The sequence below is a fragment of the Schistocerca cancellata genome, chromosome 2, assembly GCF_023864275.1.
Source record: "Schistocerca cancellata isolate TAMUIC-IGC-003103 chromosome 2, iqSchCanc2.1, whole genome shotgun sequence".
Classification (NCBI taxonomy): Eukaryota; Metazoa; Arthropoda; class Insecta; order Orthoptera; family Acrididae; genus Schistocerca; species Schistocerca cancellata.
The window spans coordinates 405,361,548-405,379,347 of record NC_064627.1 but is presented as its reverse complement, the minus strand read 5'-3'; the positions used below and the strand labels follow the sequence as shown (position 1 = coordinate 405,379,347).

Here is a 17,800-nt window from a genome sequence, read left to right as displayed (position 1 = left end):
GCATACCATGTCTTCGGGCTATCCTTGTTAAGCAGAAGCAGTTGTGGTAGATGTCCTGAAAGAACAGGCAGGAGTGAAGCGGTGAACACAGACGATGTTGCGGCTGCCTGCGGAATATCTGGACGCTCAACCTTACACTGTTCTTGATGTTCACACACATAACGCAACTTGGCAGATGCAGTTGCAGGAGTGACCAGTGCAGTAGAAATGGCCATGGCCACCAAGAGATTTGGTACACATGACACAGTACACAGTGGAGGTTTGTTTACTATTCCTGGTGCACTGGGAATGCTCAATCTAGGAGCACTGGATAGGGCGGTGGCAAAAGTCACATTCTTCATTAATAAAAGGCCATTGTTCATGCACAGTTACTGTTGTACTGAAATGGACAATTGTGGCTTATTGTCGAATTTGATGAGTTTATGTGAATCTGCCAGCCATATGGCATCGTTTGTAGGTTAGATTTAGAAAGGGTAACAAATGGATTTTGTGACACAGCAGCATTATAGCTCACACAGAAACCCACTGATGGAGCAGCATAATGAGCAAATTGTCCTGGAAAATGTTCACAGGGCGTAAGAGAATGTGCAACAATGTTCATTGTCTGTGCACTTTGTTGAGCAAGTTGTGACAATTCCAATGAAAATTAGTCACAGTTTTCTATTTTCACATGGTTTGAAGCACAATGGTGTCAAATTGAAGCAGAAGATGTACATGTAGGCATAAAACTGGTGGACAGAGTTGGTTGCTGCATCGTAACAGTCATTGCTATTATAGGCCACATTGTCCTGTGGTATATCAATCATGGAAATTGGCCAAATTGCTGGATTCACAGAAAATGTGAAACACAGGGTCACCAGTGTGTGTAACATGGGGTCACCTGTGTGGCGAGTAATGATATTATGGTGAAATAATAACATTTAACACAACTTTATTGTAATGATATGCTATTCACTTCATTATCACAAAATGTAACAATACAGAACAAAACTAGACATCAAGTCAGTTCAAAGTTCATCATAAAGAAAGATCACACAAACTGATGTATCAAACCACCACAATAATAACAACAACATCTTGCATTATAACAATTTTCATTATAAAAGTTAAACCCTTATATGATAACAATTTTGAATGCTGTGCCATTGACTTAACAGTTACACAATAATATTGTTTATCTCTGGATCACATACATTAACAGAATTTTTGTACTTTATTTCGTTTTACTGGATAAGTTGTCTAGAGAGTAGATAGACATATCTAGCAGGCACATCCTTAAGCTGTTATTAAATGGGGATTATTCATTCTCATGTCATGTTTAATATTACTTGGTATAGAATTGTATATATAACATCCTAAATCAACATTCTGGGTTTGACTGTAAACATTTCCTCAAGGAAATACATCAGCGGTGGCCACACAACAAATAACAGCAGCTGCAACAAAAATGGAGCCACTTCACAATTGCTGCTTGTATAAATAAGAGATACAAGACAGTGACTCTCCTGGAGCTTCATATGATGTTTTTCACCCCATGGATAAACCTACATTATATGTGAAATGTAAACTTGACATTCTACCATATTGTCCTATTGACAGTAACAGTGTCCAACGTGTGCATAAACAGTGTGTAATGACTTTTGATTCCTTGGTGATTTTGGTGATGATTTCACTCAACTATGCAACTTTGTGTCATTGGATTTTACTGATCTACCCTCGTCAAGCACTTTCCAGCCACATCCACTTGCAATGCCATGCAGGACCAGCTGGCTGGGTCATGCAGGAAAATTTCCAGTTACCATCTGCACTGCTCATGGTCACAGGAATTTCATCTGCCACTTTCCTCAGAACACTATCCAGCAAATCAACATCAAAATTATTGTAGAGCATGTGTAACAGTTTTCTTCCCAAGCTACTGCCATTACATCTGGAACAGCTGGCAACATGGTTCGTAACTATTGACTTCTTTCAATAAAGTCATGGCATCTTCGATGTCACTTCTAAGTTTTCTGCCCTTTTAAGCAACATAGGAAAACTGTCAGTGATGTCATAGTAGCACCCTTGGCTAATGACCTGCTTCAGTGGTGCACAAAATCACCAGAGGAACAGATGCAATAGGTGATTTGTGATGACACACTGGACAAGAGAATGCTACCTCTGTTTTGGAGACACCTCCATACATCTATCACATCATCACTCATGCCAGATATTATGCTTTGGATCGTATGGCTCATCAACTACCACAATAAATTCCAAAGGCAATGATCTCACATGAAAATGAAACCCTGGAATGCAGATTAGTCCTAGCTGACAGACTTTTTGTGATCCTGGAGCAACGACAATACCCAAATGTAATAGTCAATAATGGCTGCAACCAGTACATTTCTGAACCATATTGCTAGCAGCAGCAATGGGCAGGTGACATGGCCCAAGCAGTTCCAGAAACACACAGCAGTGATGTCAGTAGCACTGACTCAGAGCCACTAGCAGCTGATGCAATCTGAATAATTCCATATATGTACAACAGTGATGCAACTAGCCCCTGCTGCAAGAAAGGGGACTTTCATCCAGCGACAACAAACACACTTCTGCCTAGCAACAAAATTCCACTCACAGGTGCACTGACATGATCTCAGCTCTGTTGCTGCCACACTTGTTTTGGCAGCTAAGACTGCTCTATGATATGCAACCACCCAAATGTAAGGTGCAATTTAGACTGCAGCACACATGACGCCACTGGGATCCTAAATGACAGTGGTGGACTCTGCTTGCTAGATCTCTCAACACATGAATACTCTCTGATTGACGCCAGCTCATAAGCTTGCCCCATCTCGAGGAAAAACCTACTGATGGAGCTTCCTACACTGGCCATTCAGCTATGAGGTACAAATAACTCTCCTGTCAAACTTTACAGGACTTTCACATAGATTGTAGGCCTTGGCCACCACAAAAAAATTTTCAAGGCAATGTTTGGTTGCAGATGTTTGTGAACCAATCTTAGGCATGGATTTCCTCCATCACTTTCAACTCTCTCCAAATATGATAAGGGAACCCTAACAGCAAACCAACAAATGAGAAACAGTACACAGAATCACTGGTGGTATGCCGCTATATACACATCCAACACAAAAGTACTTCAAATGTGGTATACACACCCACCATCTACAGCTATTCAATGATTGTCAAACGGTAGAATCAGGGATACAGAAGACAAAATCTTCTGTAGGAAGTGGGTTAGATGCCACACATTCTTATCTGCAGCACCTTCAACATGAGCAGCACTACAATCCTAGCACCACTAATACCAACAAGACAACAACTGTCATGGCATAAACAGTGGATACCCACCTACAGCTGTGACATGTAGCAAGGCATAAGCCATTGGTAACTCAGATCGGTATGATGAATTTTTCTCATAGTACACATGCTTCCCCCATATGTGGTACAGACCTTCCACCCTCCTCCTCTGCCCAGGACTTATGTGGGACATCTCAACAGAGAGGTATTCACTATGAAACTGGGCATAAAATTAGTAATTCATCAGTTTGTGTGTTTGACGGACAGTTCACACTCATCTACAGACTGCCCAGTGATGTTGATCTGACCATGATTGCGTAAGTACTGACAGGTTACTTACCATCACAGATCCTATGTTATAGAATCACTTCCTAATAATCAAGCAGAGCCTGCAGTCCAGCATCCCACCACCACAAATCAATACAGACCAATAATCCTGCTTTGGCTGCTCCTGTTGTTCTCCACTCTACCTCAGCGAACATCATCTGTATTGAAACAAGGTGGGGATCATGAAACTATGTCCTTTTCTCTCCCTTTCAATGAGAAATGGCGAAGCCATGTCCTGTATACCACCCAGCCACAACACAGTTGGTCACATGCATATGTGTGAAAAGGACCACAGTAGCTGCGACCTCCCCTCCCATACCCCTCACCCACCACCCTCCTACCCTCCCATTGTTCCTAATTCCTGGGAGTGAGGGCGGAGAGCTCTGTGGGGACCCCAACACTCACCATTGACAGCGAGATAGTAAGATTCTTTTTGTCAGTGGTTGAGCCCCTGTGAGAAGATTGTCTTTGGCTTTAATAGTTTGGTATTAACAACTGTCTTGTGCACACATATTTGAGTTGTATCTCCATGTTGTAATAAATTGTATTGTAACAACCTAAATCTGCATTCTAAATTTCACTGCAAGCATTTCCCCCAAGAAATCCCACAGTGATAATTGCATTAGCTCACATAGGAGATGATATTTTTGTGTAGTGTTATAGCAATATTGTATACCATTTTTTTTAAGTTACCAGAGGTGTTTACAACAAAATGTATAAATTAATATATGTATTTGGTTTAGGAAGATTCAATGCCTTAACATAATTTGTTAATTTTTTTTCACCAGTGATGCTACTTTCACTTGCAACATGTTCAAGAATGTTATTTTTCACATCAGTGGTGAGACAAAAATCTAAATTTCATTGCTGAGGTGCATAACTCTGTTATTTTTATTAAACTATCTCAAGACAATCACAATAAATTAATTTAGTTTCTTTACAGCAGAGATGTTGAATCTCAGATAGGTACAACAAAAAGACTCACAGTTAGCTTTCGGTCATTAAGGCCTTCATCAACAACAGACACAAGTATGCACACACACACACACTCGTGCAAATGCAGCTCACACACACCATTGCAGTCTCAGGCAACTGAAACCACACTGTAAGCAGCAGCACCAGTGCATAATGGGAGTGGTGATGGGGTGGGGTTAAGGAGGAGGTTGGGGCAGGGAGGGAGAGGGATAGTATGGTGGGGGTGGCATCTCTGCTTTGTGCTGAGTGGCAACTTTCCTTCTCGTAACATTGTTACAAAAATATTATCAAATGGACTAGATATACTCTTGATTGAAATTAGAAAGATTAATCACTGAAATGATTAATATACTGCAAAACAAAAGTGCATGAAGTTTGTTGTTCTGACACAATAATACAAAAAAATGTAACCCATAAAGCACTTTTAAATGATTATTATGTAAATAGTAATGGTCAGTTGGCACATTTGACATGAATGGTTGGGATCATCTATGCAATGCCTCCCTCTAAGAGTAGGAACATTAACATTATCTTACCAATTCTATCTTAAGCGACAGTGATTGTGAACCACTAAATTGTACGACTGTGCTACATGCATTAACTGAACAACTGCTGCCACAAGTTGAACTAACATGCCATGGAAGGCTATGCTTTAGCTCAAAGATTGGACTCTGACATGATCACCACCCCTGGGCAATCCTTCTTATCTTCACACCATGCTGTCCCTGGACAAACTCCCATTTAAAATTCTCTCTCGTAATCCACTTCTTCCAAAAATGTTCCATGTGGACACCTTAAAAGAATTCAAATTACGAACTGCACTCATCAGGATTTCACTGTGCCAATCACATAATCAAATATCGCTGGACAGTCCCCCTTCATGAAACTAGATAAGGTAGAGTGACTTGCCACCAAAAATTAGTGATACCCCCAGTACATCTTCTGACATCACCATCTGATTCCCTATCATAACACTAATTTTCAGCATGTGCACAAAATCAGTTGGTGTGGGAACCCAAACATCTCAAAAAGTACACCAGCTCTGCTTGAAATACACTGTGGTGCACCCAACAATGCAGAGCTATTTCAGGCTTTGAGGAGAAATGTCTTACAATCCTAACAGATATGATTCCCTTAGAAAAGTCCTCTTAAAGCTGATCCACAAATATCTGTAGATTCCAAAAAGTTTCTCTGCTGACAGAGAACAATGTCCAGAACACTGGCCGGTCAAACAATAAAGCCTGAAAATTGTAAGAAGACCCTCCAGCTAGCATTGGGAACAATACACTGGAGTGTGTTAACAGCAGGACACTGCTCATGGCTTGGCGAGTTCCCACTGTCACGGGCCTTCCGCAAGCCTCTCCTATGACATAAGAGTGGCAACCATCCCCACACAAGCCTTGCCATTGTTCCTGCAGCACGGTGCTTCTACCTTCCCCCAACTCTAGCCCATTAAGGTGACCCTTCAGTGTCTCTGTGAGCAACATGTCTCTCCCCACACAGCAGCAACACATGCAGATAATGTAATTTTAGTCAATAGAATGAAAGACCTTCCACCTCTAATTATCCAGTGCAACTAGATACCGTGATAAGCAGTATGCAGTCACTGTAAATCCACTTCATTAAATGTCATAACTGCCTTCCTATTTAGGTAAAATGCATTAAAATGTGCATGTGCTTGTGAACTGAATTAATTAAAATGAAAGGAGACAAACTCTCAGTACTTTCCAACTTTCAATAAATAAGGGCTTGATGTCGAAACTTACTATAATGTTTGTGGATCAGATATTCTCATCTTTAAAAGTTTCAAAGACATGGGCAGAATCTGAGATGGATGCTTCTATGTGGCATCCCAGATGCCAGAGCTTCTCAGTAACAGTTTTCACCAGAACGTAAGTTATCAAATTTATACTATTGATTATTAAGTGTGGTATTCTTATGAATCAATGGCTACAGCAACAGAACCATATGTAGCATTACGGCAGCACAAAATGAAAGGAAGGATGAGATGGAACAAAAAACACATTATCTGCCTACTGCAAACACAGGGCATCATTGAACTGTTGTAATAGTTCTTCACGTCAAGCTGACCTACTCACACAACAAAAAAATAAGAGATGTTCCTCCAAGAAGAATTCTATTGACAAATGACACAATCCTGGAGTTTATGTCAGCTGTGAGTGTGGAATAGTTTACACTGAAGAGACAAAGCACTCTATTAGCAATACAGCAAATCAGCAGTTAGAAGGAAGCTAAAAGAGGTGACTGAAATTGTGAAGCAGCCTGCTAAAATTGGTCATAATAATAGGTACAGGCTCCCATTGTCTTGGCTATATGGGCTTGTCCATTATTCACAAATGCTAGTCAATAGGAATGCAAATAAAAACAACTATCAGTAAAGGTTGTCAGCCCCATCTCCCCACTTCTGCCATTCAATGAAAGTAGAGTTCAGTGATGTCCTTGACTGACTGACTCTATGTGCTGGATGAAATTACATTATTTAAGATGTGAAATTAGCACTGGTCCACCCTGATGGAGACCATGCAACATTGGCCAACATTTTGTATAAATAACATGATGATGAGATCAAATTTTGGAATTATTTTATTGAAGATTTAGAAAAAAAGTTTAACCGAGCTTTGGATTAATATGCACATAGTAGAATAGTAAAGTAAATACCACTCACAAATAAGGTCTTGAGTCTGTTCCTATTGTCTGATTGCTGCCTACAAGGCAGTATGAGAAGCAATCTATGATTGTAGAACATGTGATTAGCAAGTTGGCAGTCCCTCCAGATATTATTGGCAGTACAAAACCAAAATAAGAAATGCTGAGTATTTTTTCAAAAGTTCCTTTACAAACCAAGATACAATAGCACTGTTCAAGTTTAATTTTGTCACTATTTCAAATATGTTCTATTGAGAAACAACTGAAAACACTAGAATTGAAAAGCCCTATCAGATACAGAAGCTTACTTACAAAGTTTAAAGAACCAATATTAATTGAGAAAGAAAATACCACTGCATCCTAAGTATGAAACCTGTAGAGACCCAAAAGACAAGAGTTGACTAATTACCAGTTACACAGAGCATTTATTAATAGGCATTACTCCTGCACTCTATATGCAATAGGAATAAAAGGAAACCTAAATGGAATGGAAAGAAATGCAAAAATGGCTTGTCCAATAGAAATTACTCTCTGCCATGCATTTCACAGTGGGTTGTATAGACGAAGAAGAAAAGTGATTTAGAGGTAATTTTAAATACTACTTGTTTTTAATCTATCTGGTAACTCTACATTTAAGGCAAAAAATTCCTCCTCATGAATGAAAGCACTCTACATTTGACAGAATAATAGGGACAAGTGGAACAACAACTGCTAGGGTGTACAATTGTAAATTTAAAGAAAAAAATCATCTCTGTGATCTGCCATGGAAATTCCTCCTGTTTAATTTGTACATCTTTCTTAACCATAAATATCAAACCAGTGGTTTGGCTGATATCTGTACCCATAACATCTTTCCAAATCAAAAATTGAATTTTTTGTTTAGGCAACAAGACAGGTTATAGAATTCTAACTCAACTATTTTGTAAATGATGCCTTTCTCTTCTTTCACTCAAAGCTGAATAGTTATCAATCATAGTTTCTTGTATCATAATTACCATCCTTTTAATAATGTGATGTTACTGTTGAAATGTTGTGGGGAAATTTACTGCATAAAAGGAAATGTCTATGCTAGTATAATAAATGTGTATTCTTAATTACATTTACAGCCTTTTCTAGAGGTTGCTTTCAGAACATTTTATAGATTTCTGATGATTTGCATTTCTTGTTTGTAATACTGCTGCTAAATATATTAACTACATGAATCCTTGGTGATTTTCATATGCCACAATCTGATTTGTTGGAAACAAAGAAATAATCATTTTAAGTTCTGTCATTAGCAAATTGGTATCAAATAAATTTAGATGAAGTTTGTACTTGATTTTTTTTATGTGACTTACAGTGCCTTCTTTTATGAACAGACTGTATGCTGTTTTAGAAGAAAATGATGCTGAATGTGAAGAATTAAAACCTTTTATTATTTATTACTTCCTTGTTGATGACTGTGTTGAAATCAAAGAGGTCCATGGGAAGAATGATGGAAGAGACCCTGTGCCTTTACTTCTTAAAAAGACCAAGTTGCCCAAAAACTGGAATGATTTGCCTGGTAAGAGCCTAAAGTTATATACCATCTATAATTTTAATAATCAGTAGTCAAATTAGAATGAAAGTTTCTAAATAAAAACAGTCTAGAATTACATGTATATTGTTAAGATTTAAAATTTATTAATCAGGTGATTGGTTTTGATCATGATATGATCGTTATAAGACCAGTGTTTATAGTCACTAGTAGCGGGCTGCTCCTCACCACTCTCTCCAACCACCATTATGGAGTTTGAATGATCTGATGATGATCATATCGTGGTCAAAACCAGTCTCTTGATCAATAAATTTTAAATCTTAGCAACTTACATGTGATCCTAGACTGTTTTTATTTAAATACATTTATTCTCATCTTTTATCACTGTTACCCACCAAAAATGTTCCAAAATATGCTTAATAGTAAAATTATTAAAGACTTTTACAGTATCAAAGACATTTTTTAGTTCAAGTGTGATATTTTTCACTTCTTTATCTGTATCTACACATGTTGTGCTTCAGCAGACACAATTCAGTGAGTGCACAGCGGATTTTAGTTGCCTCTTCATCAATACGATCAGGTATTTTCCAAGATTTCCATAGTAATGTCATGAGAAGAAAAAGGATACTTATGTTCTTATGTGCAGCTGGTATTTAAGAAACTTTTAACTGATTTCTGTAGGTCATTTGTAAGATTAAACTAGTAGTTTCAGCTCTCTGAAACTGCAGACATGTGTGCAAGTTGCACTTGTGTGTGTGTGTGTGTGTGTGTGTGTGTGTGTGTGTGTGTGTGTGTGTGTGTGTGTGTGTGTGTATGTGTGTCTACTGCTGACAAAGGTCTTAATGGCCAAAAACTATGATTGTGTGAACCTTTTTATTGTGCCTATCACAACTCAGCATCTCCGCTATATGGCGAGTAGCAACTTTCCTTCTCTCGTATTGTTACATTCCATCCTGGATTTTCCATTGTTTGATAAACTTGTGTACAGTCACACTAAAGGTCCACAACACCATCTCCATCAACAAACATACTCCGCAGGTCACCAAACACTGTTTGGCAGATGGTTCCTTGTACCATAGTCATTATTTTTGCTGTTTCACTCACAAATGGAGCAAGGTCCTGATTTCTCTTGTTGTCAGGGTCATTATATGAAATGTATGTTGGCAGTAGTGGGATCATTGTGCAGTCTGTTGCAGGTGATGATTCTTAGTGTGGACTGAATCTACCCAGTAACAGTCTAGCAGCACATCTCTGGATTACCTCGATGTCTTCCTTTTTTTGGGGGGGGGGGGGGGGGGGGGGGAATCCCAAACACTCAATCAATATTCAAGTATGGGTTGCAAAATTTTTCTATACAGTGTCTATTTTATTACAGAGAAGCTAAACTTTCCTAGAATTCTCCCAATGAACCGAAGTCACCCATTCACCGTCCCTACAATTGACCTCACATTCCCATTTGGTTTCATATCTTTTTGCAACTAACATTCAATTAGCATTCAAGAATGGATCACACAGTTGTTCTGTGCACTGTCTCCTTATGAATGATCTACACTTTCCTAGAATCCTCCCAATGAATTGAAGTCAACCGTTCACCTTCCCTACAACTGTTCTTACATTCCATTTCACATTGTTTTGCAACATTATGCATATCTATTTCATCATTGTGACTGTATCAAATGGTATACCACTGAAACTGTATATGATAACTGAAGGATTGTTTTCTTACTAATCTGTGTTACTTCATTAATAAAGTGATCAACTATATTTGTATAAATGTGTACATGATTCTATATGCACTGACAGCATCAGTAGGTGAAACACCATATACCTTGAAGGGTACTTTGCCACATAGTTGTCATTGTTTCATTTTTAATGGAAGGCAGTAAAAGAAAATTTTGTATCAGTTTGAATTATGATGAACAGCAGGTTCTCCTTATGTAAAACAGTCCCCATAAGTATGCAAAAACATTGTAGTTTTACATTTGATTTAACCTTTTGGAAACTATGTTCAAAGATTCATACAGCTACAAGCTTTCACATGTTGTATAGGTGTTCCCTGAAAAAATAATCGCAGTAAAATTTCTTGGAGTATCATCCCATGAAAGTTTCCCATATCAGCATGGTTATTTTGTGAAATGCTGACACGTGTCTGCATTATATTAAATGTTTTCAAAAACTGAGAAGTTCAACATTTTTCATGTTGCTGATACCAGTGCTGAACTGTAACTAAGAATTAATTTATTGCCGATCTAGTCACATTCAAATGCTGTTTCTTATGCTGGTGTGTTATTCCTGTTACAGTTATAAGTATATTGTTACTGGGAGAACCCTGTGGCAGTTTGAACTTTTGAGTCAGTCAGTTGAAAGTGTTTGGGTAGTTTATTTTGCAGTGCAGAGTGGTCAGTCAGTAGTGCCTTAACCAACATCAATTATTTCAATTATTAATGGAAACTTTGTAAACTGCTTCTTTATTTCATAGTGAAAGAATTTCTTATGTGTGTCAGCTATCATTATTGTTCTCTGCTAGAAACTTGATCAGGGGAAAGTCACTTTGTCTACATTAATATCCATACTCAGGTTTTAGCACAGGCTAAATGATCCTGGAGATTAAAAAATGTGATCTTGAACTGGCCTTGTAGTTTTATATAACAAAAACTAAAAATAATGATGACACAGATGGACTGGCCAGTTCTGTGTTGATGGCTTGGCATTGAAGACGGTAAACATCTGTAGTCAAGAAATATCAGTAGATCATCTCTTTAGCAAAGGTAGTGATGAAATGGTTTGGTTGTGTTCATCAAGACCACATTCAAGTTATTTTGAGATGCTGGTCTCTTACATATGTAAATAGATGGATTTTCATTGTGTGCTGTAAGATAACACAACATATAATATGAATTTGTAAGAGAACTGGCAAGTAAGTGTAAGAATAATGTGACAAAAAATATATCTAATGACTTAAACAATGGGAAGTCCGGGTTGTGGTATCAACACTTGAAAAGCATGTATTGCTACTCACTATAAAGATGACACACTCAGTTGCAGACAAGCTCAGGCACAGGCATTATGGCCAGAATGGCTGGAGATAGTGTTCATATTTATATAAAGTGTGCTTGCTTGTGTGAATGTGTGTGTTTTCCTTTCTGAAAAAGGCTTTGGCCAAAAGAGCAATATGTTTCATTGTGTTCATCTCAAACTCAGTGTATCATCTTTGTGGACAGTAGAATCTATCATTTTCATAATATTGTTGATTTCTAAGGATTTAGATGACCAAAAATTGAATATTTTACTTTAGGCATTCCAAGAGACTAGAAACATTACTGATGGAAGATAGAGAGAAACCAGAAATCAGAAGACAGGAGACTCTCTGTGGAAATCTAATAAATTCACAACTGCTGCCAGCACAGAACAATCAGGATAAATTACCTGTAGGGTTCCCATAAGTTGGAATTGTCTTTAAAACAAGATGTTTATTACTTCCAGAATGAATTTTTACCCTGCAGCAGAATGTTTTCTTGATTTGTAACTTCCTGGAAAATTAAAATTGTGTTCCAGACCATTACTCAAGTTTGGGACCTTTTCTCATTGTTGGTAAGTGCTTTAGTGGCTGAGCTATCCATGCATGGCTCAAAATCCATCCTTATTGCTCCACTTACACAAGTACCTCTGTTCTAACTTCCAAACATCGTACCAGTTCTCCTGCATACCTTGTGGGAATGGTGCTCCTGGAAGGAATGGTGTAATGGGGAAATAGTTCACCATTAGGCATAGATCCCAAGTTTGAGTTCCAGTCCCAGAAAAAGTTTTAATCTGCCAGGAAGTTCTGATGCTGGGATAAAAAGTTCTTGGTAAACTTGCCACATCAAATTCAGATAAAATTCAAGCTTTCGACGACTGCCTCCATTGTCAGCGGCAAGGGCTATGTCTGACTGCCACAAAACTGGTAACGCTCACACTTTTATACCCAAGCAACCACATCTCATTGGTTTGATTACATCATGGTGACATCAAGAAGACGGTGTGTACTATGTTGGCATCCTTTATGGTCATAGATAATGCTTGCACACACTGCCCAGCATCACTAGCAGTACCATCACTTGCATCCGGCAGTAGTTACAAAAGGACTTCCTATGGGCTTTTGCTTTATTAAGTCCATGGTTCCATGCATTAATAAGTGCATAGCCAGTGTCTCTATAAAAGATTTTATCACAGAGTCTTAACTAGCACCATTTCTCTAATCACAGAGTCCCAGTAGTTCAAGCGTGGGCCAGAATTCTCATTTGTTCAAACATAACCTTGTAGTTATTTAATGTCACTGGTTTTTCAAAATTCCTGTACTTCAGGTGATGCTGATGTTCAATACAGCAATCACCAACAGTCCATACACATTGATCCATGTAGCTGCTGCCACACTCACAAGTAATATTATTAATTCTTTGTGAGTAAACACTGGTCTGATTCCTTGCCTACTGAGGACTCTGCCTATCTTCCTAGTTGTTGCAGCACGGAATGGAAGCCATGCTGTGTGTTGGTCCTCCTGAGTTTACTGAACAGAATCATGTGTTAGTTTTCTTGCCAGTGTTGACCTAATATAATGGACTGAATACCTGTTCCTTCTGAACATCATCATCAGATGATTCATCTTGGAGCTGAGATGCTCCTTGTCTGAAGAAGTTCTGGCTCTGTGAGTTAGGGTGTTCAGTATAGCTTTCTTTTGAGTAGGTTGTTGAAAGCTGTGTCCATTGAGATACAGATCTGTATGCACTGGTTTTCTACATATGGAATGGCTGAGTCTCTCATCTGCTTTCCATTCCACCAACATGCCTATGAAAGGCTACTTTACATCTTTACCCATCATAAATTTTATATTTGGATGAATTCTGTTCATGTTGTCAATAAACTGCTGCAGTGCCTCTCTGCCATGTGGCCAGATTAAAAATGTGTGATCGATATATCTGAAAAAGCAGGCAGGATGGAGGTGGCACTATTCACACTCATTGTTCAAAATTCTCCATGAACAAATTAGGTATGGTTGGTGACAGTGGCAAACCCATGGCTGTTCAATCAGTCATTCTGTAATAATTTCCACCATAAAAAATGTTTAGTAGTTAGGACATGTTGGAATAATTTTTAGTTTTCAAGAGAGAAATGAACAGCCAATAATCTTAATCTTCCTTCTACTGGTACTTTCACAAACAGGGAGACCATGTTGAGGCTGACCACAGTATCACTTGGGCCTGTCCTCATCTCTATTTTCGTGATGTCACACTGATATAATCTAAGCAATTATATGCCATCACTTGGGTATAAAAATGTGAGCTTCAGCAATTTCATGATAGTTAGACACGGCCCCTGATGACAGTGATGATGATGGTGATTGAAAGCATGAGATTTTATCTATATCTGATGTGGTAAGCTTACCAAGAACTTTCTATTTGAGGATTCCACTACATAAGATTTCATAGCCATATTAGTGTTTATTAGTGATGTCCTTAAATTACTAATGTGGCTCTATTAGTAAATATCTCATGAGGAATTTTCATTGTATTGATATCCTTTTGCAAGTTTGCCTCATAGCTTTTATAGTGGTTGGGGAGAGAGATAATGTGCATTGTCCAGACTTGCAGAAATTATTGTTTAGCTGCACCAAAAATTGTATACCCAGAAACATGTACAGACCTAGATGCGTGTGTGTTAAGAACATTGTGGCAGTTCTGGGACACTGAATAAATGTTAATTCCTTTTGGTTTTGGTGTGCAGCTTGTTATTTGTCTTTTCTCCTCAATGATGTACAACAATGCTGGTGTGGTTGAGGTGGCTATTCTCTCCTAATGTTGACTTCATCTCTGAAAATCTCCATTTAAAAATTAAAGTCCTCATTACTTTGGGAGAAGGAAATTAGGATATAGCTTGGCAATAGAATGAAAACTTGGTGACTTCTGCATATTATAACTTTTACTTAACACAATACTGAGACCACAATTACATACATCTTTCTTGCACCAGCTTAAAAGATCAACAGATGCTGAGATCAGTGAAAAACAAAAGAGGCACATAAAATAATTGCTATTTTAACCTTCAGTTTTCTGTTAGCTTACTGAGATGAACATACTTCCCTGTTATATCTTTGCACCTCTCAATTTGTATGTCAAGTCTTTGAAGGAAGTACTTAAGCTACAAATTCACAATATCCAGAAACATATGGCCCCAGTATGTCAATATCGATTATTTTTTAGAGGTGCATATGGGGCCTGAAGATGGCATAATGAATTGCTGAAACTGATAGTGAAAATCAAATAAATTGCATGGCTGTTTGGCAGATGTCATTGTTAAAAATCAGTACACTGTCATGGTGCATTACACTATTTACACCTTTCTTTGTACTTTAAACTCTTGATCTATCCGGTTACTGAAACTTGTATTCATGTCCAAGTTTACCTTGTTTACTCCCCCCACACACACACAAGTCAACACTGGCAAGAAAACCAACACGATTGTGTTCAAAAAAGTCAGGAGGGCCAACATACAGCATGGCTTCCATTCTGGTGTGCAACAATTAGGAAGATAGGCAGAGTCCTCAACAGGCAAGGAATCAGACCAGTGTTTACCCACCAAGAATTAATAATATTACTTGTGAGTGTGGCAGCACCTACATGGGTCAATGTGTATGAACTGTTGGTGATTGCTGTATTGAACATCAGCATCACCTGAAGTATAGGAATTTTGAAAAACCAGTGCTGCAACATGGAGTGCTGAGGCTTGTGTGTAGTGAAACCATCAATGCTGTGATGATGAGGTTCATCATTTATAGCCCAGGACTTCGTTACTGTTATAATCCACGTGTTTCAGTGGTTGAACCAGTCTCTCACTCTCAGCATCCCAAAGGCACTTGAATGGGTACAAGGTAGTGTGGTAGAATGTCTTGTTGATACCTGAGTCCACTGAGGAGGATACAAATGTTTATTACTTCCCAAGCACAGTTCATCTCATTTTAAAATTACACAGATTGTTGTTTTTCCAGTCTCATTTTCCAGCATTGACAAAATATTTTCATACAATATTACCAATATATCTGAATAAGTTTTGTGTTCATACATCACACCATCCACAATTATTCATCATTACAGATGCAGAGGAAGGAAATCGCGATAGACCTACATAACTATGCTTAACTACCCCTCTGACAAGTTTACTAGGATTTGTCTACTGGTCTACAGGAAATTTTATCGATAGGAAGAAGCATTCATTTTTACTCTCCCACTGCAGTCTTTCCTTCATCACGAGAGAACTATTGAGTATATTGTTTCATGACTACCTACTTGTGTTAATCCACTTACTTTGTGTTTACTATCTGTTGATACATTCTGACAGTACAATATTGTGTTATACAAGTGTCATCATCAATTTTAAACAGTGTACTTCAGTGTCAGTGAATCATTTCATCATCACTGATTCGCAAGTCATCCAATGTAGTGTCACCTGAAATAAGATTGGCAACCTGTCGGCCAAACTTCCCTGAAGGGGTCTTCTGGCCAACAGTGCCACATGATCATTTCATTTCTGTAGTGTAGACATTTTATTTCCTTAGTAGTAAAGTCATATTATAAAGTTTTCTCTAAGTGTAGAGTACATGGCATTTCTTTGCTAAGCTATGATCGTTGTCAGGCAATGATTTGTTGGCTTACGCTGTGCTGTGCACATGTGTGGAGGTTGTCAACCTTAAAGGTAGCTACTGCATGTATGCAGTTCTGTCCTCACTGCTACATATACTGCATCTCAATTGCATACATACTGTGTCTTTAAACAGTACAGTTTCAAATCATTTTTGTGCTCAGCAGGAGTCGTTTTTTCTGAGCTTCTTGGGCCCGTAAATATATGAAAAAAATCCTATATAGCTAAAACTTAAATCCTAATTAGGCAACCCAAATGAAATAGGCAAAAATGAAATCTTTCCTTAACACTAAATATCAATTGTAATAAGTATATTCAAGTGGGCAGTAGATCATAAACTTACATATGGTACACTCCTCTAAGCCATGCTTGATCAGTGTCAAATTATGTTTAGTGCACAAGTTCGTGTAAATCTTTGTGTGGGTAGAGCCCTTATTCCTTATTGTTTAAGTATACTAACTTACAGGCCTGGGTGATGGATTTTTGATAAAACAAATTGGCCTGTGTACAGTAGCTGTGACGTGTGATTCAAGTTGCCATAGTTTGTTGATTTTGGATGGGTCCTAAGGATTACTTGTAGTCCCACATGGTACTCTACAGTGTGTCCTAATTTCCTATCATAGAGTTGTTTTCCATAGTCTATCTTTTCTTCAGTTCTAACCAGTGTCTGACATATTTTCTCCTCATGTGATACTTCTTTCTTAGGGACTTGAGCAGAAGTTTATCCCTATTTTCTACTTGTCTTTCATCAAACAGCAATTCTGTAGGTATGAAGCTGGTTGAGCTGTGTGGGAGATCATTAACAACTTGCTGTAATGGAGTAATGTATTTGATACACTTATGTATTTGTGAGGGGTGTAAGTCCGGGTAAATCTGTTAAATTCCTTAAATATTCTCTCTCTGGGACTTGCTTCTGGGTGAAACCTGGTTACAAGTATATGTTTAATGTTGTGAGTGTTCATGAACTCTTTCCAACATGCTGTCTGTCAACAGTATTTCCTTCTTGCCTTCAATGGGTAGATAATCCATTGTAATCCTTCTGATGATGGTGCTCATAGTCACTGACCACACAGCATACAATTGACATACTTTGAGAAAATATCATATAGCACAACTACATATCTTACACCTCCTTTCCGTTGAGTATATGGTGCAGCCATGTCCAAAGAAACTATCTCCAAGGGTCTTTTAGTCGATATTGGGTGTAGTTCAATTAGTTTTGACTTATTTGTATGCTTAGCCTTCTGACATAAAACACATTTTTGTATTACGTGCAGAACATTTTGCCTTAAATTTAGTTAGTAACAATAAGTGCTTATCTTACTAAGGCATTTGGAGATGCCATGG

The 17,800-nt window shown here is 38.1% G+C and overlaps 1 protein-coding gene across 1 annotated transcript in view; it reads left to right on the top strand.

Annotated features, from left to right (window-relative positions):
• Nucleotides 1-17,800, top strand: part of LOC126161852 (EF-hand domain-containing protein 1-like) — a 187,487-nt gene that overhangs the window by 71,076 nt on the left and 98,611 nt on the right. The window contains exon 6 of the mRNA XM_049917962.1: nucleotides 8,625-8,809. Within this exon, the coding sequence (XP_049773919.1) occupies nucleotides 8,625-8,809 (185 nt within the window). The remainder of the gene's footprint in view (nucleotides 1-8,624; nucleotides 8,810-17,800) is intronic.